This window comes from Panicum virgatum, chromosome 3K (assembly GCF_016808335.1).
Source record: "Panicum virgatum strain AP13 chromosome 3K, P.virgatum_v5, whole genome shotgun sequence".
NCBI lineage: Eukaryota > Viridiplantae > Streptophyta > Magnoliopsida > Poales > Poaceae > Panicum > Panicum virgatum.
In genome coordinates this window covers 60,793,536-60,814,586 of record NC_053138.1, presented here as the reverse complement: position 1 = coordinate 60,814,586, position 21,051 = coordinate 60,793,536, and the positions used below count along the sequence as shown (strand labels likewise).

The window sequence follows — 21,051 nt, the reverse complement described above, 5'->3', positions numbered from 1 at the left end:
CATGTGGAACATATGATGGGCATGCCCTTTTTCCCCTTCTCATGCATTTTATTCGTTCCTTTATGGATTTTCATTATCTGTTAGAGCTACAGACAAGCTTTCATGCACTTCCCGTTTATTTTGTTGGCGGTGGTTTCCACTCATTTGAATTGCATTTCTCAACACATCCAAATTAGTCCATGTATGTATTAGTACCATGCTTTTCTAATCTACTCTCTAGGCTTGCATTGGATTAGAAGTCACAACTAATTACTACAGGGGCAACCGTACCACTACACAAGAGTGATTTGCAAAATGCTGCATCTATACTTTCTTTCTAGAACTTTAGGATTTTCAATTTGGGTGTCTTCATCAGTGGAAAGTACAAAGTGAGCTCAACTTTATTTTAAGAGATTATCAAGAGTTCAAGACAAATGTTTGAGGTTTAATCAAACTATCTCCCATGCAGCGAAAAAATCATTAGAGGCCAAGCTGATCATCTAGACTCTATTATCACTACTATTCTTTCTGTGCTCCTTTTTGAAAATTACAAAAAAAAGGTATGGTTTCTGTTGATCAATAAGACAAGCAGCCCCTGGCACAGCAGTATATATATGACTTTATGACTATCTCTGCTGGTACAACTGACATCCTCGTGTATCAGTCAGAAGATGAAGGAATTATGAAGTTAGCCTTCGATCACTTGTGGTTGCAAGATGCTATTCCGCTAGATAAAGCAATACACGTTCAGGCTTCATGTGCCTGAAATCATTCAATACGTATTGTATCGACATGGTGATCTTTGTTCATACCACACACTATACACAAGTATGCATGGCCTCGTGTGCTCAAAGGTGGCGTCTATTATATTGAATAATGAAGGTGCTAGAGCCTAGAACTAGCAATGGTGTGTGGTTCAGATAAAGGGCCTCTAGATTTGTTTGGATCTTAAGTGGTGCAAGTAATGGTGCATGGGAGCTCTTATATACTATACATGTTGCTAGTGCCTCTAGTAGCTTACTTGGTTAGATGGCTCCATTAGCATTACTAAGGTCCTGGGTTCGACTCATGGTTGGAGTCAATTTATCAGGCTGAGGTTAAAAAAATACCGCTCCCTGGCCAAAGAAGCCAGGGTTCCGAGTTTTTTTTTTCTTTTTGGCCGGGAAGCCGAAGCCGCTTCCTCTTAATGAAAAACGGCGGGGCCATCATACTCCCACCAGTCGAGTTTTTTTTTGAATCTTCTGTTATTGTTGTGGCCTACCACCAAACGTATAGTACCTTGTTTGGAAACATGTTCAATAAACTACTCCCTCCATTCACTTTTGATAGCTATATTTCAAACTCAAATAATATTCGTAAATGAGAGCTATATTTGCTATTGGCATGAGCTAAAGCAATAAATAGCACTAGTAACGAGTAATTTCCAGTTAAAGCATTGGAGGACCAACAAAAGAGAATGGAGGGAGTATATATTTGCTATTGGCATGAGCTAAAGCAATAAATAGCTATATTTGCTATTGGCATGAGCTATCTTTTGTGTTGCATTTATTATATGATAAGTAAGATTATTTTCCTTGATTATTGTGTCAAGGTGAAATATAACTATTAAAAGTGAATGGAGGGAGTATATATTATGACCCTTAGCTTGAATGTACAAACAGCTAATGACTCAAATTCTGCCATGCATGTCAACCCCGGCGGATTCCCTTCAATAGTGAAACATCAATAACATGCATATATGGTCTGTTCGGTGACAAATTGAGAAATATTAGGTTTTCTATGTACACAAATAGCGCGAATCCATTTGGTAACTAGAGTAACATCAATAACGAATCCATTTGGTAACTAGAGTAACCACCACACGTAACTAGAGTAACATCAATAACGAATCCATTTGGTAACTAGAGTAACCACCATACTAAATGGGGTGTTCATTTATTCATGTGCCTCGCATATAGAGTACAGGAAGCAGAAGCCAAAGCTTAAGAAGAACCTAACAACTATTTTGCTTAAGACTAACAATAATAAATTAAAGGACCTAACTATATGAAAAAGGATCGATCTCATGTAGAAGTTTGTGAGCATTTCAAGAATTCATTTCTTTTTCTAACACGTCGTGCAAGGTAAAAGCACCAAAGTGCTAATAGGGTCTCTAATGAACAGTAAGATTCTTATGAGAAGATTTATTTATTTTTCTAACACAACTAGTATAAATAAATTAAATAAAACATGAGTTAGTGTAACCATACCAATAAAAATGTGATCTGACGGATCAGGTGACTTCAACCATACCAATAAAAAGGTGAGGTTTGACTGAATTGGAAAACAAGAGAAAATCTGATCAATGTTGTGTCAAGAGGAATGCAAATTTGGAGGCCTTTTTCTAGGCCTTATTGGCTTAATTACAATGCTCCGGGCTGAAAAAAAAAGAATTAATGGGCTGGGCTGGAGTATAGTACACTTTAACACGAAATTTCTGTGGGCCTAACTACTGATCGAATATATATGCATGTTCCATTTTTTCAGATGATGAAAGAATGCGTGTTCTATTCAAGCTAAGCATATATATATATATCAGACGTCGCATATATGACGTTAGCAGTCGTTCGATGGCAGACGTTCATCACGTATCAAAAGAAAGAGAAATAAACAATCGTGGCTTCATCTCTGCAACTAGAATGGATGTGAGGGCTTGGCTGGTGGGAGGTCAGTGTTCCATTGTCCCTTTCAAATCACTTTCTTATGGTTTCAAATTTGGATGCACAAATTACTTTAGTGTTTGCAAGATGGACATCTCTATGACAGCAACATTTGTCGCGCAGCCTGGACGGCCGGCCGGGCCTTGCATGTACTGTCTTTTACGTGTCTTATCTGCTAGTATATGATAGCTAGTAAGCATTCCACTAGCCTTTTTAAGTTATGATGACGTACGATGTAGCTAGATTCCATTTACCACATAGCCATAGCCATAAGAGCTAGGTTTATTGCAAGTATACATAACAAAGGTTCAACCGATACGATTTTAATCGCATTCTGTTTGGAGAGAACGTAGGAAGATGCACATTTAGCACCACAAACTATCTGATTATGTTACGTGAAATCTAAATTACCATTTTTAAGTTATGAAGCAAAAGTATTATATTGATGTGGAGCTTAAATGTGGCTCCAAATTTTAGTTTAATTTTTTGCTCAACTCTTCTATTTTGAAATTTTCTCCATAATTTTATTTCAAAATTTTATGTCCGATTTTTTCTGATGCTTCCTCAATTTTTTATTTTCTGATTTTTACAAATTTTGGCATATGAGTTTCATTTTTCTACAAAACTTTTATACAGATATTTGGTAATTGAACGTAATTATACAAGTAAATTTATTATGATTTTTTGGGTGTATATGTTTTGTATATAATTTTATATTTAAAAATTATATAATTTTAATTTAGCTTAAAGAACTATGATTTGGACTTCATGTGATACGATTAGCAAGTTTAAGGATATGAATGTGCATTTTGAAAATTTGGGGACTTTGATGACACTACGAGTCAAGTTTGAGGACTAATGGTGTATTTTACTCATAACAATTAATCTACGTCCTTCCACTACTACAATACATCTCTTTGATCCTACACATTTGTCCTAGCCGCCTTTAGGCCCGGGACTGATGAAAAAACTTCAGTCCTGGGTCCAGGGTCCTTTTATGTATGTATGTATGTATGTATGTATGTATGTATGTATGTATGTATGTATGTATGTATATATATATATGTGTGTGTGTATATATATATAGGGAGAGAGAGAGAGAGATCTATTTATATAATATACTAGAACAATGCGCGGCGCTGCCGCCCAAAAGTGGCCCTCCTTTTTATTTGTTGTTGTATTATTAAATATTTAATATATTTATAACAAAATTTGTGACAATCTAAATGTTAGGAATGTGTATTAACATTTAGTAGGCAATGTAGTGTGCAATATTTATTAAAAAGAAAGGTATAATGTATGCCTCTATTTTATCATTATAAGAGCTGAATGTTTTAGTTGTCTGTGTGTAATTGACTTATTGTTCGTGGTGGATGGCTTATCTCGGCTTCCGACATGTGGGAGGAAAAAGTTAAAAATATACTATTAGATTAGATATATTTATTGTCATATCATACTTTGCTCTTGATTGATCACGATCCGTCCATTTAGTTGTGAGTTAATTGAAAAGAAATTGTCGTTTCAGTCAGTGTACTTCAATCCATTTTATTCTCCACAGCCTCGCTCATAGGTTCATGCTGTAGAAATAGAGTTGATTAGTTGTTGTGGGTTCCATGGCTGGAATACTTATGGCCTTCATCGTCGTGTCATGGCTGTGTGAGTTTGCGTGTGTGGATCTGCATGTTATGGTGCCTTTTATGCATCCTAACTTTAAAGTTGACACGATTTTTATGCATGCTAACTTTAAAGTTGACATGATTTTATGCACATTTTATTTTTTTGGTAAGGACAGAATTGACATTGCTTAGATTTAATACTTTTATAGGATACCTCTTATCCAACAAAAGCTAATTCATTTTTTCCTATTTTTCTACATTTTTGTTTGCATTTTACAATATGCCAGAATGAACTTATAATTTCATGATAGGTACATGGGTTTTCTGAAAAGTTGCGTGAGAGAGGCTGGTGGATAGCGGTCATATTTTAACAAAGTTCGGGGGGTTTTATTAAAACTTTCCTGTGAGAGAGGCCGGTGGATGCTGGGTCATATTTCGATGAAGTCTAGGGGGTTTTATGAAACAATTTCTAAGAGAGGTCTTTGGATGGCGGGTTGATTTCCATGAAGTCCAGGGAGTCTTTTGCAAAATAGCCAGATCTCTAGTAGACGATCTCTACCATTCGCGCGTGATCTGACGGCTGTTGTTTTTTTGACTGATGTGGATGCTGTCCCTAGCCACGAGCGCGACCAGATTTCAGTCCTTAAAAGATTTGTCCATACCATTTTCCATATATATATATAAATTCACAAATATGTGAATTCCTACAAATATGGAAAATATTAAGTATAAATATTATACAAGCGAATATCTCTCTATCCATATACAAAACAATTCCAATATAAACTCAGCTTGAATTCTAATATAAACTCAGCTTGATCCAATGTATATACTTGATCCAAGTATAGTGATGTCGCCCTATTTAAAAGAAATATGAAATGAGGCCGGAAATATAGGAACATGTGACATTGGCGTCTATTGTATCGTGGGGCCACTTGCTCGGAGCAACATCAAAAGGCTATATATACCAGCCAGTCGGAGCCAACAACCAAGCAATCAGAGCTTCCTTTCTTCTCACCCTCAAGAAGCATGCATCCATCCGCGCTCCTTATGATCCTGGTGGTCGCCGGCGCCGCCGCCGGCGCGGTGCACGGCCACCCTGCAGCTATGACTCCGGCGGCACAGTTCTGGCAGCAGGCCCTCCCCGGCACGACGATGCCAGCGGCCATTGCAGATCTTGTCCAGCAAGGTACGGTATTCTGATGTACCTAGCTAATTTAGTTTCCACTTAATTAAGCGGCGTACATGCATGGAAAAAGCTAAGTTTACCAGATCATTAGTACTGATGATTTGTATATATCCTGAAGGCATCGATCACTCGCCGCTTGTGAAGCACTACGCTGCACAGCAGCCCGGTATCAGTCCATGCCTACTCTTCAACTCCGTTTGTGATCCGCGGATGGTCGCGGAGACGGGCATCTTCTTCCACGAGGCGCAGCTGCGTCCGGGCAGCGCCATGACGCTCTCCCTCCCGGCAGAGGTCGAGTCCGCAATCCTCCCCCGCGACGTCGCCGGGAAGGTCCCCTTCGGAAACCTAGCAGACGTGCTCGCCGCCTTCAGCATCCCGGCGGGCTCCGCCGAGGCCGCCCAGGTGAGGGACACCCTGAGCAGGTGCCAGGAGCCACCCGTCGCCGGCGAGGTCAAGGCCTGCGCCACGTCCCTGGAGGGCACCGTGCGGAGCGCCATGGGCATGCTTGGGAGCCCCAGCCAGGGCGTGTGGGCGGCCACGTCGACGCTCCCCCGCGGCGGCCTGCCGCGCCAGCCGTACGCCGTCGAGGCGGTCACCCCGCTCGCCGGCAGCCGCTACGTGTCCTGCCACAGGGTGCCGTTCCCGTACGCCGTCTACCAGTGTCACGCAAGGATAGGATACAGAGCCTACGTGGCGTCGCTTAGGGGCCTCGGCGGTGGCCCGGCGGCTTCCATGCTGGCGTTCTGCCACGTCGACACCTCCAGCTGGAACCCGGCTCACCCGGCCTTTGGGATCCTCAACACTCGCCCGGGTGGAAGCCCAGTGTGCCACTTCATGCCGTATGGGGATCTGGCGTTCGTTAACAAGGCTGACAAAGCCTAGCTAGTATCCATATTCCATAATCATCGCTATCAAGTACAATGGACATCGATCTCTTGTTCTCTCGCGCTTTAATTGGGGTATCAGCATGCATGGCCTTTGTTCTTACGCTATACCAAGCAATATGCATGTGCAATAATCTAGGTGGCCTAGCTTTGTATTATTATTAAATAATAAGGGTGCCAATATATATACTAGCAATGGTTGTGGTCCATGTATGTATTAATTAGCTAGGCCTCAAGGTTTAATTTGTATGGATCTCGAGTGTGTGTTGCAATTATTGGGGGTGCACAACAAATATGTCGGTAGTGGCTATAAACGTTTGTATCTTGTGTTATGTTGTGGGCTCGTGGCCTAGTAGCGCCAAGGCTATTAATTGTATCGTATTTGCCAACAACTCTGTTCTGCTGGTGGAATCAGTCGAAATTAACCGGCTTTTCCAGCTTATTCTCTCACACAGAACACTATTGAATCAGTCAAAATCAACCGGCTTTTCCACCTGAGTGAACATATTCCAACCGCTATTAGTGCCGCTATAGCTAGCCCGTTATTTTCTACTGCAATGGTCAAAGCGGTAGCTCCGCAAAGCCACCACTCTAGTTTAATTCATACGATTTTGGACACCTGCTCTTGAATGGTTTTACGTCTATGGATAAATTATGGAAGCACCATGTTTTATTTTTTCGAAACTCCAACGTAGGTTTTTTTAGTGAATTTTTACTGTTTTCAATATTTTACCTATTTTCATCAGAGATGCAGATGCAGCCAAGTATATAGCCCTCTGTTTCTATTCCTAAAAAATGTGGTAGAAAAGAAACCGTGAAAGGAACGTCGGCACAGGCAGCAGCCGCTGCGGTAACCAAACTCTGCATCCGCCACGATTTTGCGAGAGTGAGACGCGACCTGAGCACATCACCTGCAACTCCCTCCCGAACTAGCCATCAATGTCAGCTTGGCCCTTAACGCGCCCGCGTACTCCGGCAGCCGGCTCGACGCGGCGGCGGCACAACCTGGACTCCTCCGGCAGCCGGCTAGCAACGGGAAGAAGGTAGGTGAGTCTCACCTCTATCGTCTGCCTAGCCTTAGCTCCGCCGTCTCATTCTAATGTCTGAACCCCTACCTAGTTCGCTCGCGACAGGACGGTGCTCGGTTCGCCTGGCACCTGTTCGACGAAATGCTTCTTCAGCTGTCCGCTGACACATATTGCTACAAGCCTACAATACGAGCCTTAGACTCTACTACTACTCAGCATTATGTGCCATCTTCTGACTAGGATAGCTTTTAATGCATCAATCAGACCAACCGGGAGGAAGACAATCCTGTTCCCCGGTTCCTGACTTCCTGTCGTAATGTTGCTGCGAAGAGCAGGTTCACTTAGAGCAAGTACAATAACGGGCGTATAGCCGGATGTGCTCTGATTTGTCAGACGAAAAGGATGAGAGAGAGGGTCGGTAGTCGCTGGGTTTGGCGCCTGGCGCTTGGACCTGCCACAGCCTGCTTTCATCCCGCAGAGTCTCTCTGTACTGAGGGAAGATCAGCTGCTGTGAATAAATAAAGAACTAGGAGAGAGAAATTGGTTACTGTTCTAGCTTGGCTTAACGACAAGCTTTATTGGGCTTGCTCTTACAAGAATCAGACTCGCAGAGTGAACCAGAACCAGATTTGCAGAGTGAACGAGAACCAGACTTGCAGAGATAATCAGCCTTAAACAGATAATAAATGAGCCAACTCAGCCCAGGACAAGAAACAGATAGGAAATTGTTCAGATTCCTGCAACTACTAGAGTTTTCATCCGGAGACAAAAGGCAAGTCATAACATGTACTCTGTCTTTTTAGAAATAAGTAAAATGCTTTAAAATAAGAAGAGGAACTTTTAACGTCAACAGAGGAACAATTTCTCACATAATAATTTTTTTCTTAATATAATGATGCGCAGTTCTCCTATGTATTTCAAGAAAAAATTTATCACATAATAACATTTGGTTAGTAATGGGTGTCTTCTATTGCTATCTCATCTCAACTCTTTTGTGTCCACTGAAGAGAATCAACATGTTATACAGCAGAGAGCTACATTTGCTTCATAGTATAAAATGCTTTCGTACCAAATTCAATAGAAGAGGTATTCTTAGTCATCCTCTGTGCACTGCCTGTATAAGCCTAGCTTAGACTCAACTTCCAAAAATTGCCAGGCTTGCATAAATTGTTTATTAATTAATTGCCTTCAAGGCTGTGTACAAACTATAGCACATTTCTCATCCAGATACATGGTCTCTATAAATTACATTACCTACAAAACTTATCTTGCTAGAGCATTACTAGGACCCCACCACAGAGCAATCTCTTTGCAAATATAACGTGTTACTTCACATTAAGGTCGTTACCCAGAGCTTCAGGATCTGACATTATTGATGCAGTCCCAAAATGTATTGAATCTCCATGTATCCTCTTCTGCAGATTCTCGAAAGTAGCCACCACACTGGCATCCATGTCCCAGCTCACAGGAACTGCTGGCCCGGCTTGATCTGGTCATCTTGGAGTGACACCCTGGAGAAAATGTTGCGTGCTCTCTTCAATTTGGAGAGCAGCGCTGATCAAGTCCATGTAATCCTGCGCTGTCTTTCTCTTCAAGGTTGCCATAGTTAAAGATGGGGGCATTGTTAGGTTGCATGCAGGTTCAGTTTAGCATGCTCTGGACGAGGGGGGTGGCGCATGTCGCCACGGAGCATGCCTTTAGATCCGCCTGGACGCCTATCTCCCGGCATGTCATCCTGGCATCCTGTCCCCGGCCCGGCGGCTACACGAGGCAGCGAAGGCACACCCACCTTCCAGCGGCAGCTGCTGGTGGGGTCAGAAGATGAGAGTCTCGCCTGCCTGTCGCGTCCCGTAGCCCTTGCCATTTGTCGTTAAGTTGTTCTCAACTTGTGCTATTTTGTACACAGGTACCGATTATTGCTTCAGATTAGAAGCACACTTGCAGAGCGACTCAGAAGCAGATGTGCAGAGTCAAGCAGAACAAGACCTGAGCGAATCAGAACGCGACTTGCAGAGAGAACCAGATTTGTAGAGCAAATCAGGTTGATCGAAAGAAACCATATATGAACCAAGTCAGCCCAGTAGGTAAGCAAAATGTTCCGATCCCTGGAACTACTAAAGATTTCAGCCGAGACTAAGGCAACTCGCAATGCATACTCTGTTTCCTCAGTCTCTTCTTATCTCGCTTCATAAAGGCCATTCACAGTCCTTTCTGTTTCCTTTGAGGCATGTTCTGTATTATAAATTTGACTTGACACGCTCTAAAGAGTAAAGAAGGGAACAAGTCAATAGCTCAGTGAATGAAAACTCTGGTCAATTGCCTTCTTATTTATTTCGTTCTCTCCATAAGCATTCTAGACAGAATATGTGACTGTCAAAATATGTATGTTTCAGGCGTGAGGAATGAGATGGATGATGATGAACTGGCTTCTCCGTGTGTTGCTTCCATTTGGACTGACAGTATTAGTATTACCAAGTTAGAGTTGTAATAGGCTGCCTCGCTGAAACAGTTTATGCCAATCATCGACACAGTTATGTGACGCATATGCTTATCTGCCTGATGGATTCTTGAAGACTGGGAATACTATACATGAACCTGTCCGTTCCCAGGACAAGAAGCACAAATCCAAGAATTTCAGTGTTGCATCACTTGATTCCGGCAGCTGTTAAACACTTCATCTCAGGGTAAGTCAAATAATGCAGTCCTTTTCAGTGTTTTCTTTGAGCACTTACGAAGATTTAACTGCCAGTTGTGTAACCTACAATCTATGAGATCCAGTAAAGGGTCAAGCTATCCCATTCTGAGCACAGCGGTGAAGTTAGAAAAATAAATCATATTCACACAAAGATACTGTGCAAATTCATTAAGATCTTGTGCATTTCTGTGGTGACTGTGCCTTGCCATGGACCTAAAGTGATTCATGGTCTGAAGAAAAGTTTTCTTGCTCGTTACACATAGGAACAATTTCACAAATCATGTCTTTTTATAATCATGCACATCAATAACTACAGTTTCAACCGTTTGATGTCTATATATATATATATATATATATATATATATATATATATATATATATGTTACATAGCAAAGAGAGATAGGAAAACAAGCTTCATATTGATGTTAACACAATTCTAAAGAAGTTGTTCATGTCTTTTCTTATATCAATAAGGCTAAGAAGTGCAGAGTCAGACGTTTCAGTCTTAAGCACAGATTATTTACCTTCAAGATAGTGTACAAATCACAGTATAGATCTCACCCAGATATGGGTGCTACAAGTTCCATACCACAAAAAATTTAGCGCGCTAGAGCATTACAACTCTGCTCATCATAGAGCTTATCTTTATAAATCACGTTACCCATTGGCAAGAGCTTCAGGGTCTGAGAATGTTGATGCAGTCTCAGAATGTATTGAATCTCTATGGATCCTCTTCTGCAGGTCCTCCAAGCTAGCAACACGTTGCAGAGAATCCGGCTTGGTGCCCATCTCCCGTCTGGTCAGAAGAATTGCTGCATTTGGGTGGTCAAGCTTGATCGGATCGCTTTGAAGGGGCGCCTGAAGAAAATGTTCCATGCTATCTTCAATGGCGACAGAAGCAGAACCCGCATCGGATGGATATGAAGTCAAGCGCATGCTGCTTGCTGTCTTGTCACATTTGGTGGATAACAGAAGGGTTGTTCCCGTTAGTCTCCTGACAGCTTCCTCAGCTATGTTGTAAGGATGACCGGGGTGTCCGACCCTAGAGGGAGAGGGAGTGAATAGGGTCGCTAATCGCTTTCTATCCTAGGGCTCAATCTATTTGCATGAGATAAACCTAACACGTTCTACACATGCTAGTTATGACTAAAGTTTATCTATGCTACTCTCTACTTACCTCTAAAAGACTTGCAACCTATAGCCAATCCTAATCAAACTAACTAGGAAAGCAAAAACATGCAAGATAGAATAAATGCGGAAACATAATACGGTAAGTAAAGAGATAAGGGAGAGAATATGCAAACTCCCGTAAAGACACCAAGACACGATTTAACGTGGTTCGGTTAGGACACCAAGTCTCTCCCTACGTCCACGTCCACTTGTCCAACAAGAACAAGTGTGATGCCGAGTTTCTTCGCTTGATCACCGTCTTGCGCTCGCCACTAAGGCTTCCGGCAAGCAAAGGCTAAGTGGCGCCAAGTCACCAAGACAAGGCCACCGCCACCGTCTCTCTCGAAGCGACACCAACGGCACCATCTTCACTATCGGAGCTTCTCACCAAGAGAGGTCTCCTTCCCCGCACAAAGTGTTGTTGCCTCTCCACACCAAGTCGGAGGATCACACGACGAGTACACGGTTGCTTGCCGCAGCAAGACTTTGCTCAAGGGAGCTCTCGCAAGAACTAATCCCTATACAAGTGCACAAAGCACTCTCTCAAAACTTCTCACAAACTAGATATGACACTAAGCATTGCTAGGATGGTTGGAGATGTTAGTTTGCTTGGGCAACACTTCCTTCAACTTTTCTGGCGTCCAACCATGTGCAGCAACCGGCCTTGGGGGTATGTATAGCCCACACACCCCAAAAGAGCCGTTGGGGAAAGGCTGACAAAATTCCTTAACGCCGGTTAAACCGACGCTCCATTTTTGTCATCACCGGTTCAACCGGTGAATGCTATTTCCCAGCAACTAACCGTTACTGCTCCAACGGCTACTTGATCAATTGCACCGACGCTCTTGAATTCATCGTCGGTTTAACCGGTGAGTGCAAGTTCAGAAACCCCCCGAAAAATGGAGTCTCTGGACAACTGCACCAACGCAATTTACCGGTGTATCATCGGTTCAACCGATGTATGCATTTTCCTTGGTCTTCTTCTGCCCTTGCACCGACGTATTGTCTTCAGGCATCGTCGGTTCAACTGACGCTAAACCTTAGCCTCAGCTTCTGGGTCCATTGCACCAACGCCATCATTCTTCCCATCGTCGGTTCATCCGGTGCACTCTTCTGACTGAGTCTTCTCTGAACTCATTGCACCGGTGTATGTAATTTGCCTCATGTCGGTTTAACCGGTGAGTGCAAATTACATCTGTCTTGGTTCTTTCGACCTGATTTCTTCGGGGTTTAGTATCTTTTCATCCCTTGGACCTATAAGCCTAATAATGATCATCTTAACACATATATTAGTCTAAGTGTTGTGTGTGTCATCAATCGCCAAAACATTATATTGAAATATGGCATGAGAGGCTATTTTCGCTATAATCTCCCACTTTTTGGTGATTGATGACAACACAATCAAAGCAAGCAAGATGAATTGCAAGATACCAATTTGAAAAGTTAGAAACTACTTAGCTTGCTCGGATAACATTTCAATGCTCATTTTAAAAGCTACTGGCATTTGATTAGTCCATAGGACGAAGTACTTCCGGCTTGATAGTAATTGTGAAACAATGGCTTGTGGCCAACGTAAGACAATTGTGTGGTTTGAACCATATAAGCAATGAAAATTTTGTACCTTAGTCCATAGGATCATCAAATTACACTTCTCCCCCACATTGACTAGGTACCTCCCCCTATCACCATGCATCCTTTTGCATTGCATTTTCCATCCCTCCCCCTTGCTAATGGCATCATTTACTCCAAACTATTTGCTTGCTTTTAGGGTACATTTCTCCTCCTTTGTCATCAAATATCTAAAAGCTTCATAACCACTAGCAACAAGGAGCATTAGTAGCAAAAGAAATTTACTAGTGATAGAGTGTTATACCCACTAAATTTGACATATCTCCATTTGTTTGAACAAGCTCCCCTTTTTCAAAGCTTGTGGCACCTCCTATCTTGACACCAATTGTGATGCCAATTGTGATTTGTAGGGGTAGTGTTCAAAAGAAATTTGAACTCATGGAGATAGCTCTAGGTGACTACAACAAATAGCACTTGTAAAGCATATTAGTCACACAAACATAAGTTATAGAGTTAGCTCCCCTTAAATGTGTGCATTAGTGTTTGAATCACTTTAAACAAATGTATGCACTTGTAATTCACATAATGGGGATTTAACTTTATAACTTATTAATCATAGCACCATAAGCAAGCAATTGATATCAAAAACATTTTTACTACGAATATGAGAAATATCAAATTGCAAGATATGCTATGAAAGACATATGCCATGTGAGAGAATCAATTAAGCTCATGTAGGTTACAACAAGATATGAATAAGACATGGATAACCTACCATGTGAAATTTCTAGGAAGGCATATCAAATGAAAGATACCAATAGTAAAGATAAGATCATGCAATCCTAGAGAGGCATTGAGCTACAATGATACATGAAGGATATCATTCTATACTCATGGGCAATGATTTGATTGATGACTTGGTTGGGTGTAAACTTGACCAAGTCTCTCTCGAAGCGTCCCCAACGATACCGTCTTCACTATCGGAGCTTCTCACCAAGAGGGGTCTCCTTCCCCGCACAAAGTGTCGTTGCCTCTCCACACCAAGTCGGAGGGTCACACGACGAGTACACGGTTGCTTGCCGCAGCAAGACTTTGCTCAAGGGAGCTCTCACAAGAACTAATCCCTATACAAGTGCACAAAGCACTCTCTCAAAGCTTCTCACAAGCTAGATATGACACTAAGATTTGCTAGGATGGTTGGAGATGTTAGTTTGCTTGGGCAACACTTCCTTCAACTTTTCTAGCGTCCAACCATATGCAGCAACCGGACTTGGAGGGTATATATAGCCCACGCACCCCAAAAGAGCCGTTGGGAAAGGCTGACAAAATTCTTTAACGCCGGTTAAACCGACGCTCCATTTTTTCATCACCGGTTCAACCGGGGAATGCTATTTCCCAGCAACTAGCCGTTACTACTCCAACAGCTACTTGACCAATTGCACCGACGCTCTTGAATTCATCGTCGGTTTAACCGGTGAGTGCAAGTTCAGAAACCCCGGAAAAATGGAGTCTCTGGACAACTACACCGACACAATTTACCGGTGTATCATCGGTTCAACCGATGTATGCATTTTCCTTGGTCTTCTTCTGCCGTTGCACTGACGTATTGTCTTCAGACATCGTCGGTCCAACCGACGCTAAACCCTAGCATAAGCTTCTGGGTCCATTGCACCGACGCCATCATTCTTCCCATCGTCGGTTCATCCGGTGCACTCTGCTGACTGAGTCCTCTCTGAACTCATTGCACCGGTGTATGTAATTTGCCTCACGTCGGTTTAACCGGTGAGTGCAAATTACCTTTGTCTTGGTTCTTTTGACCTGATTTCTTCGGGGTTTAGTATCTTTTCATCTCTTGGACAAGCCTGATAATGATCATCTTAACACATATATTAGTCCAAGTGTTGTGTGTGTCATCAATCGCCAAAACATTATATTGAAATATGGCATGAGAGGCCATTTTCGCTACATATGTTCACCTGAAAACAATACTTTGTTAAAGAAATAAATTACGAGGATATGGAACCAGTTATGTCCATGTCTACAGCCTCTGGGTAGGGGAATATAAAGGCAGTTGTGGCTAACTTTTATTTCAGTGTTTTGTGTACTATGCTTATTAATAAATGTAAAGTTCCAGAGAAAATAAGCATAAATGTAAAAGGGATAGCAGTATAAGTTTGTAAAGACATCGTTCGAGAAAATAAGTTTGCAAAGACATGTTTTTTTAATATATGATGGTGTGCAGATTTGTTAAATTAGCAGATTTTTGTGAAGACCTTTGTTCTGTGAAACATGATTGGAACAGTTATAGTATAAGCCCAGTTTGCAGTTACTGTCTGAATATGTTAAAATCCTTAAACATGAACATTTAATTCAAAAATGCCTTTACTCACGATACAATAATACAGAGTTGTACATATACTCACACACAAGCATTATCAAATGTTTGTATGGTAGTATCCTGTTTGGACTTCTCATGTGCGGTATTGATATTCTCAAGAGATAGAACAGCCCTTCCACATGGGCAACACCACAGGTTTAATGGGACACACACTTGGAGCATTGGAACATGGAATGGCACTTTTAATATTTTGTTTCATTTTACAACGCCTCACACCTGTAATAGAACACTGTTATTCTTAAAAATAAAATTAATAGAAGAAAAAAATATCTTAAAAAAACTGCAACAGGAAAAAAAAGGAAAAAATATTTTATTCTCATATGTAGAAAGGAAAATAGAAAAATGTGCTGCAATTTTTTGCTGCAGTAAGAAATCACCATGGATGAAAACTGAACTTTACATGTTATCTAAAACAAGTATGGTAAAATTTCATATTACTTTTTCTGCGCCTTTTGGCCATACAAAGAAATGTAAACATTGATATAGTCTCTATGCAGAGCATAGTACAAATAGCTACAACTAATGCTCCCTATGGAAACATTAGTATAATAATATGAAAACTGATGCGGTTAAAAGCTTACAGCAAACAACAGATAAAATGTGTGATGGAGTTTAGATAAACGAACCTTTCTCCTCATAGTCTCAACATCAACCGTAAGATTTCTATTGTCAAGGGTCGCATCCTTGTATTTCTGAGTCATATCAGCCAGGCGCTTTAGCAAAGATGCATTCTCAGATGTTAACTTGGAAACCTAGAGAATTATGTAGTAATTAGCATCATTATGTTCACTTCAGTTGGAGATTAACTTGGGCATTCATCTGTCACGATTTGAAACCTGTGATTCAAGATCAGTCAGGTGCGCTTGCTTCCTCTTTCTTGATTGCCTAGCTGATTCCCGATTTGACAGCATTCTGATCACAACATTAAATTTAACTGAGTTAGATGGTGTGTTAAGCTTCCGACATACATACATACTAGATTTCATGTAGAAACAAGGTAATGGCAAGAGACATGGGATTCCTGGATCTGGTTGCTTTGAACTGCATCACTAACTTATCTAGGAATATAGGTGTTAATTTTGGTAGTAAAGTAATTTATAAAGTTTTTTTGTGGGTATGGACAATTGAACAGAGCTTGATGTGATTGGATCGTTCCTGCCTTCAAAGGCAATAAATGGTAAAGGAAGTGAATGGGAAAACTGAAGTATGTTGCCTTCTAACAAGGTAAATCGATCTCACACTCACAAGGTCAATATATTCTCCTCAAGTTAACTCATGTAATGCAACGATTTATGTTACCTCCTCATCTTCTTTGTATTGGCAGGGTCAGTATTCTCCTCAAGATCGCCATCATCATCTGATTGTTCCTTTGATGTACCATTGTTAGCTGGATTTCCTCGAAAATCCTCATGGTCTATGATATTTGAGTTTATAACTAGGGTTGCCCCATCTCCATCATCTGTGTGTGGAATTAAAGAAAGCAAAAGATGACAGTAAAAATATGTAAAACACAATGGTGGTTGATGGTTCGAATGTTGCAAAAGGGCCTGTATGCTTTCCAAACCACACATGCAGCATATCTGCACACTGCCAGAATGCAAATTGGAGCCAACAGAGTTGCATGCCCAGCGCAACTCACTAACAGAGTTGATGTCAGTGTTCAGTATAAATGAAGCAGATCAGGCTATTCATGTCTCAACATATATGACCTCACCAACATTACTCATAGTTTAAGAAGATTTCTCCAGAATAATTAATGGAACACCATATGGACATCAACCAGTCACGAAGCTAATCCCTATTCTACTGAAACTGCTGGTGAGACCAGATCTTCTATGTGTAATTATCACAGAAGACTATAGTCGCTAGCGGATGGTTCAGCAGTACTTGAAGCAAAACTGAGAATCGAAATTACTGGGACAACTGAAATTTGGTATGTAATAATGTTCTATTGGATTGTTCAACTGGGTGAATGTGAGTTGAGAATTGAGAATGAGATTTGACTTCTAACACACTTTAGCATTAGGCCTCATGCCAGACCACATCTCGTCAACCTAAGGCTCTACTGCCTTCGAAATCTTCCTGCCAGGCACTTTAGGCATAAACATTTTGCCCAAGTTGCTTGATAGACTGATTCACTGACACGTATGTAACTGTGAAAGGTCATAAATACCATCGAAGGAAGCTTGAGAAATCAATTGTGAAGTGTCTGAAGCTTGTGAGTTGGGGTAGCCCAACGAAGATTCTTGTGATTTAGCTTCCTGAAATGGACTTACATAAACATCACAGCAACAAAGGGGCAAGGGGCTGGGTGCAGCCAGTACACGAGGTTTCTGTCGCTGTTAAGCTCTGGAAAGCCACTAGTACTGCACATCCTTACCCACATAGTAAGGGAAAACAATTATACATAGCTTGCAGTTTTGCACAACCATTGGTTGCAAGGTTCAATATTAAAGGGGTTCCAAGGCTATCCTTTCAATATATATTACCAAAATGCAAAGTAAACGTGCCATCTGTGCGCGAGATTGAGGATCACAGAAAAAGGCATGCATGATGTTCTTTTACAATATATGTACAAATAAAAGTGGATACTTTGTGGGTGGGGGGGGGGGGTAACCACTCAACTAGTTTGTGATACTAATTACTGAATAGCTAACTCAAGAAAATCAATGTAAAAATTCATTTTCATATAACATATAATGTTTCCTATCGCTTTCAGCGGGAAAAAACAACAACAACAAGAACAACAACATAGCCTTTTTTCCCAAGCAAGTTGGGGTAGGCTAGAGATGAAACCCGAAAGAAATAAGTTCAAGGTTCAGGCACATTGATAGCTAGTCTCCAAACGCTCCTATCCAAAGCTATCTCTTTAGAGATATTCCAATCCTTAAGGTCTCTCTTAACCGACTCATCCCATGTCAGTTTAGGTCTACCTCTACCCCTCTTTACATTATCGACCCGCTCAAGAACCCCATTACACACCGGCACCTCAGGAGGCTTTCGTTGGACATGTCCAAACCATCTCAGCCGATGCTGGGTAAGTTTCTCCTCAATTGGTGCCACCCCGACCCTATCCCGAATAACTTCGTTCCGGACTCTATCCCTCCTTGTGTGCCCGCAAAACCACCACAACATCCGCATCTCTGCTACACTCAGTTGCTGGACATGTCGCCTTTTTGTAGGCCAACATTCCGCACCGTATAACATCGCCGGACGAATTGCTGTCCTATAGAATTTGCCTTTTAGCTTTTGTGGCACCCTCTTATCACAAAGGACCCAGTTGGTTAGCCACTCCGGCGGCACCCCTCAGGTCCTGAGTTCGACTCCTTGTGGGAGCGAATTTCAGGCTAAGGGTAAAAAAATCCTCTCACTGGCCCCGTGTGCCAAAGCACTGGTTGTGAGACGGCCCAGGTCAGCCTGAGGACCCTTACATGGCCCAGGCGTAGTTCCCAGGGGTTACGTCTCCCAGTGTCAGGGCGGGACCAGGGTTCGGGGATTTTCTCGGTCGGGGAAGCCAAGACTTCTTCTTAAGCTAATACCGGTGGGGCGGTCTTTCCCCGCCCGGCCGAGTTTTAGAAGCTTACCGCCATTTCAACCAGCCAGCTAAAATTCTATGCCTAACATCTTCATCAATGTCGACATCCTTTTGTAGCACTGATCCTAAATACCGAAAAGTATCCTTCTGGACCACCACTTGCCCATCTAGACTAACGTCTCCCCCTTCATGTCTAGTCGCGCTGAAATCGCACATCATGTACTCGGTCTTGGTCCTACTAAGTCTGAACCCTTTCGACTCTAACGTGTGTCTCCACAGCTCTAACTTCCTATTAACCCCTGCCCTACTCTCGTCAACTAGCACCACATCATCAGCAAAGAACATACACCAAGGGATCTCACATTGTATATCCCTTGTAACCTCATCCATCACTAAAGCAAATAATAAGGGCTCAATGCTGACCCTTGGTGTAGGCCTATGTTAATAGGAAAGTCAGTGGTGTTGCCATCACATGTCCGGACAAACGTCGTCGCATTCCAAAGCCTGATTGTGCTTCTCCTCAGCCGGGAAAAGAAACAAAGAAGATATACTCTTTCAAAAAAATCTAAAAAGAAACCAAAGGAAAAGATCCTATCAGGTGTCCGACACATCAGGCTCATTCAATCATTTGTGGTCAATGACTCTCCACCAGAATATCCCAACGCTGTGTATGTAGAGAGTCCAAGACATCCTCCCTCCTCACATTCCACATAGACCAAATCAGTAATCCTACATGTCAGTGTCACCACTACAAGACTCCCTCGATTACCTTAGGATCAGATCAGAAAGTAATATGTGATACAGTTTCCATGTAAAGTGGCAGCGTTTGCATTTCAGCGTTGCACAGTACTACTATGACAATGGCAGTAATCCGATCTTGGTCAGATTATTCATCACAAGCCATAACCCATAAGAGAAATGGACATGCACAGTGCGGTGTCTTCCTCTGTTTCTCATAGACAGGGGATTTTTTTTTATACCAACCAAGTTAAGATCTTTTTCAAGTCCTCAAATGAAGCAACCGACTTTTTTTCCTTTATCAGATTTCCCCAAAAGTAAAATTTACAATAAAATTTCTATCCCTGAAACGGAGCCACGGAAGGGTAGAACTTGCAAACTCTACCCGAGTGGCTCCAAATCAATCTACAGACGAAATTGGAACACCAAAGACACAAGCAGAGGATCGAAGGGAGCTGATCTTTGACGGAGGAGAAACCGTACCATGGATTTGGCGACGGCGGCGCAGTACAGGTCGAGCCTCCTCTTGAGCACCGCCGCGTACGCGCCGGGGTCGCGGCCGTCTCCACCGCAGCTAACCTCCACCACGTCGTCGTCGGCAGCGGCAGCGGCAGCGGCGCCGGCGCCGGCGCCCGCCATGCTTGGAGGAAAGTCGCTTTCTTTCTCGCTCCTCGTACTCGGTGAGAAGGGGAGGATGGGAGCTGGGAGCAACCTGAGCAATGTTGGAAACGGATGGGGGCGAGTTTATACCGGCAGCGGTGATGGGGGCCTTTTCCGGAAATGCCCTTTGGTTTTGTTTCTCATTTTGCAAGTGGGTTAAATAAAATGCAAGTAGTGTGTCTTATGTTCTGATGATTAGGCGACCGAGTTGCAAATTGTGGAATTTTGGGTTGCAAGCCTGGAAGATTGCTCTGCTGCAAGTGCAAAGTTTTGCCTAATAAATTGGTAAAGATAGTTGCATACGTCTAGATTCAACAGCTTGGCCTCAAAAACTATAACCTTTTTCTTTTGATGTGAAAGCACTAGCAACGTGGCTTAGTACTTGGTAAATTCCGACTCTTGAAATTTAAAGAGTATAGAAGCAGGGATACTGACAATGTTTCGATGAACCATCTTATTTCAATCAATCTTAGACTAAAACCAGAGACTTACATAACTTTATACATACAGTTCGAAGACGAAATTTCCAAAATTTCACCTACAAATGTTTAGGCTCATCCCCTTTTCAGAACCACACAAGCAAATGGACGCTCCAAAGTCTCTTCACCTAAAAAAAGGTCCCTTTTACCAGTCCAGCAAACAAGGTGTCCCTGTCCCTGTCATCAGTTTCCTTCACTTCATTCTCCATGTAGCGTAATTGGACTGGACAAAAAATCAGCCCCCCAACTTGCAAACCAAGTGGCCGGCGGATCGCACCCACTGGGCTGGGCCCGCGGGGCAGGGGCGTTTCGGTCCACGAAATGTGGATTTTTTTTTGGGCGGGCCCGCCGTATCTTTCTCTTGGCCAGGATGTGTTTAGTTCGCGAAAAAGTTGATGTACCACATTTTGAT

General features: G+C 42.2%; 2 protein-coding genes and 1 long non-coding RNA gene across 7 annotated transcripts; 2 read left to right on the top strand and 1 right to left on the bottom strand.

The window, feature by feature from the left end:
• Positions 1–5,274: 5,274 nt before the first annotated feature.
• On the top strand, positions 5,275–6,759 carry LOC120700047 (BURP domain-containing protein 13-like). The gene is made up of 2 exons (XM_039984202.1): positions 5,275–5,483; positions 5,602–6,759. The coding sequence occupies exons 1-2, from the start codon at positions 5,324–5,326 to the stop codon at positions 6,363–6,365; spliced, it is 924 nt and encodes a 307-aa protein (XP_039840136.1). The 5' UTR covers positions 5,275–5,323; the 3' UTR covers positions 6,366–6,759.
• Positions 6,760–7,178: 419 nt separating this feature from the next.
• Positions 7,179–11,211, top strand: LOC120700046. Of its 4 annotated transcripts, none has more exons than XR_005685768.1 (3): positions 7,179–7,410; positions 8,817–10,079; positions 10,832–11,211. It is a non-coding gene; the product is annotated as an uncharacterized LOC120700046 (long non-coding RNA). The 4 variants fall into 4 exon arrangements; XR_005685766.1 differs by having other exon boundaries at positions 7,179–7,414; XR_005685767.1 differs by lacking the exon at positions 7,179–7,410 and having other exon boundaries at positions 8,435–9,479; positions 9,789–10,079.
• Positions 10,510–20,222, bottom strand: LOC120700045 (light-inducible protein CPRF2-like). 2 transcript variants are annotated; one of them, XM_039984200.1, is made up of 7 exons: positions 19,984–20,222; positions 17,401–17,488; positions 16,527–16,686; positions 16,064–16,139; positions 15,854–15,979; positions 14,796–14,805; positions 10,510–11,100 (listed from the first exon to the last, which is right to left on the bottom strand). In XM_039984200.1, the coding sequence occupies exons 1-7, from the start codon at positions 20,137–20,139 to the stop codon at positions 10,748–10,750; spliced, it is 969 nt and encodes a 322-aa protein (XP_039840134.1). In that variant the 5' UTR covers positions 20,140–20,222; the 3' UTR covers positions 10,510–10,747. The 2 variants fall into 2 exon arrangements, 1 of the variants encoding a protein (XP_039840134.1); XR_005685764.1 differs by lacking the exons at positions 10,510–11,100; positions 14,796–14,805; positions 17,401–17,488 and adding an exon at positions 15,132–15,443 and having other exon boundaries at positions 19,984–20,218.
• Between the last annotated feature and the right edge of the window lie 829 nt (positions 20,223–21,051).

Excerpts from the sequence above, each read along its gene's own strand:
- LOC120700047 (XM_039984202.1), top strand. The coding sequence starts at position 5,324 with ATGCATCCATCCGCGCTCCTTATGATCCTGGTGGTCGCCGGCGCCGCC. Across the intron at positions 5,484-5,601 it reads TGCAGATCTTGTCCAGCAAG|GCATCGATCACTCGCCGCTT; the intron begins GTACGGTATTCT and ends TATATCCTGAAG.
- LOC120700045 (XM_039984200.1), bottom strand. The coding sequence starts at position 20,139 with ATGGCGGGCGCCGGCGCCGGCGCCGCTGCCGCTGCCGCTGCCGACGAC. Across the intron at positions 16,687-17,400 it reads TTCTCAAGCTTCCTTCGATG|ATGATGGAGATGGGGCAACC; the intron begins GTATTTATGACC and ends TTCCACACACAG. Across the intron at positions 15,980-16,063 it reads TGACTGATCTTGAATCACAG|GTTTCCAAGTTAACATCTGA; the intron begins GTTTCAAATCGT and ends ATAATTCTCTAG.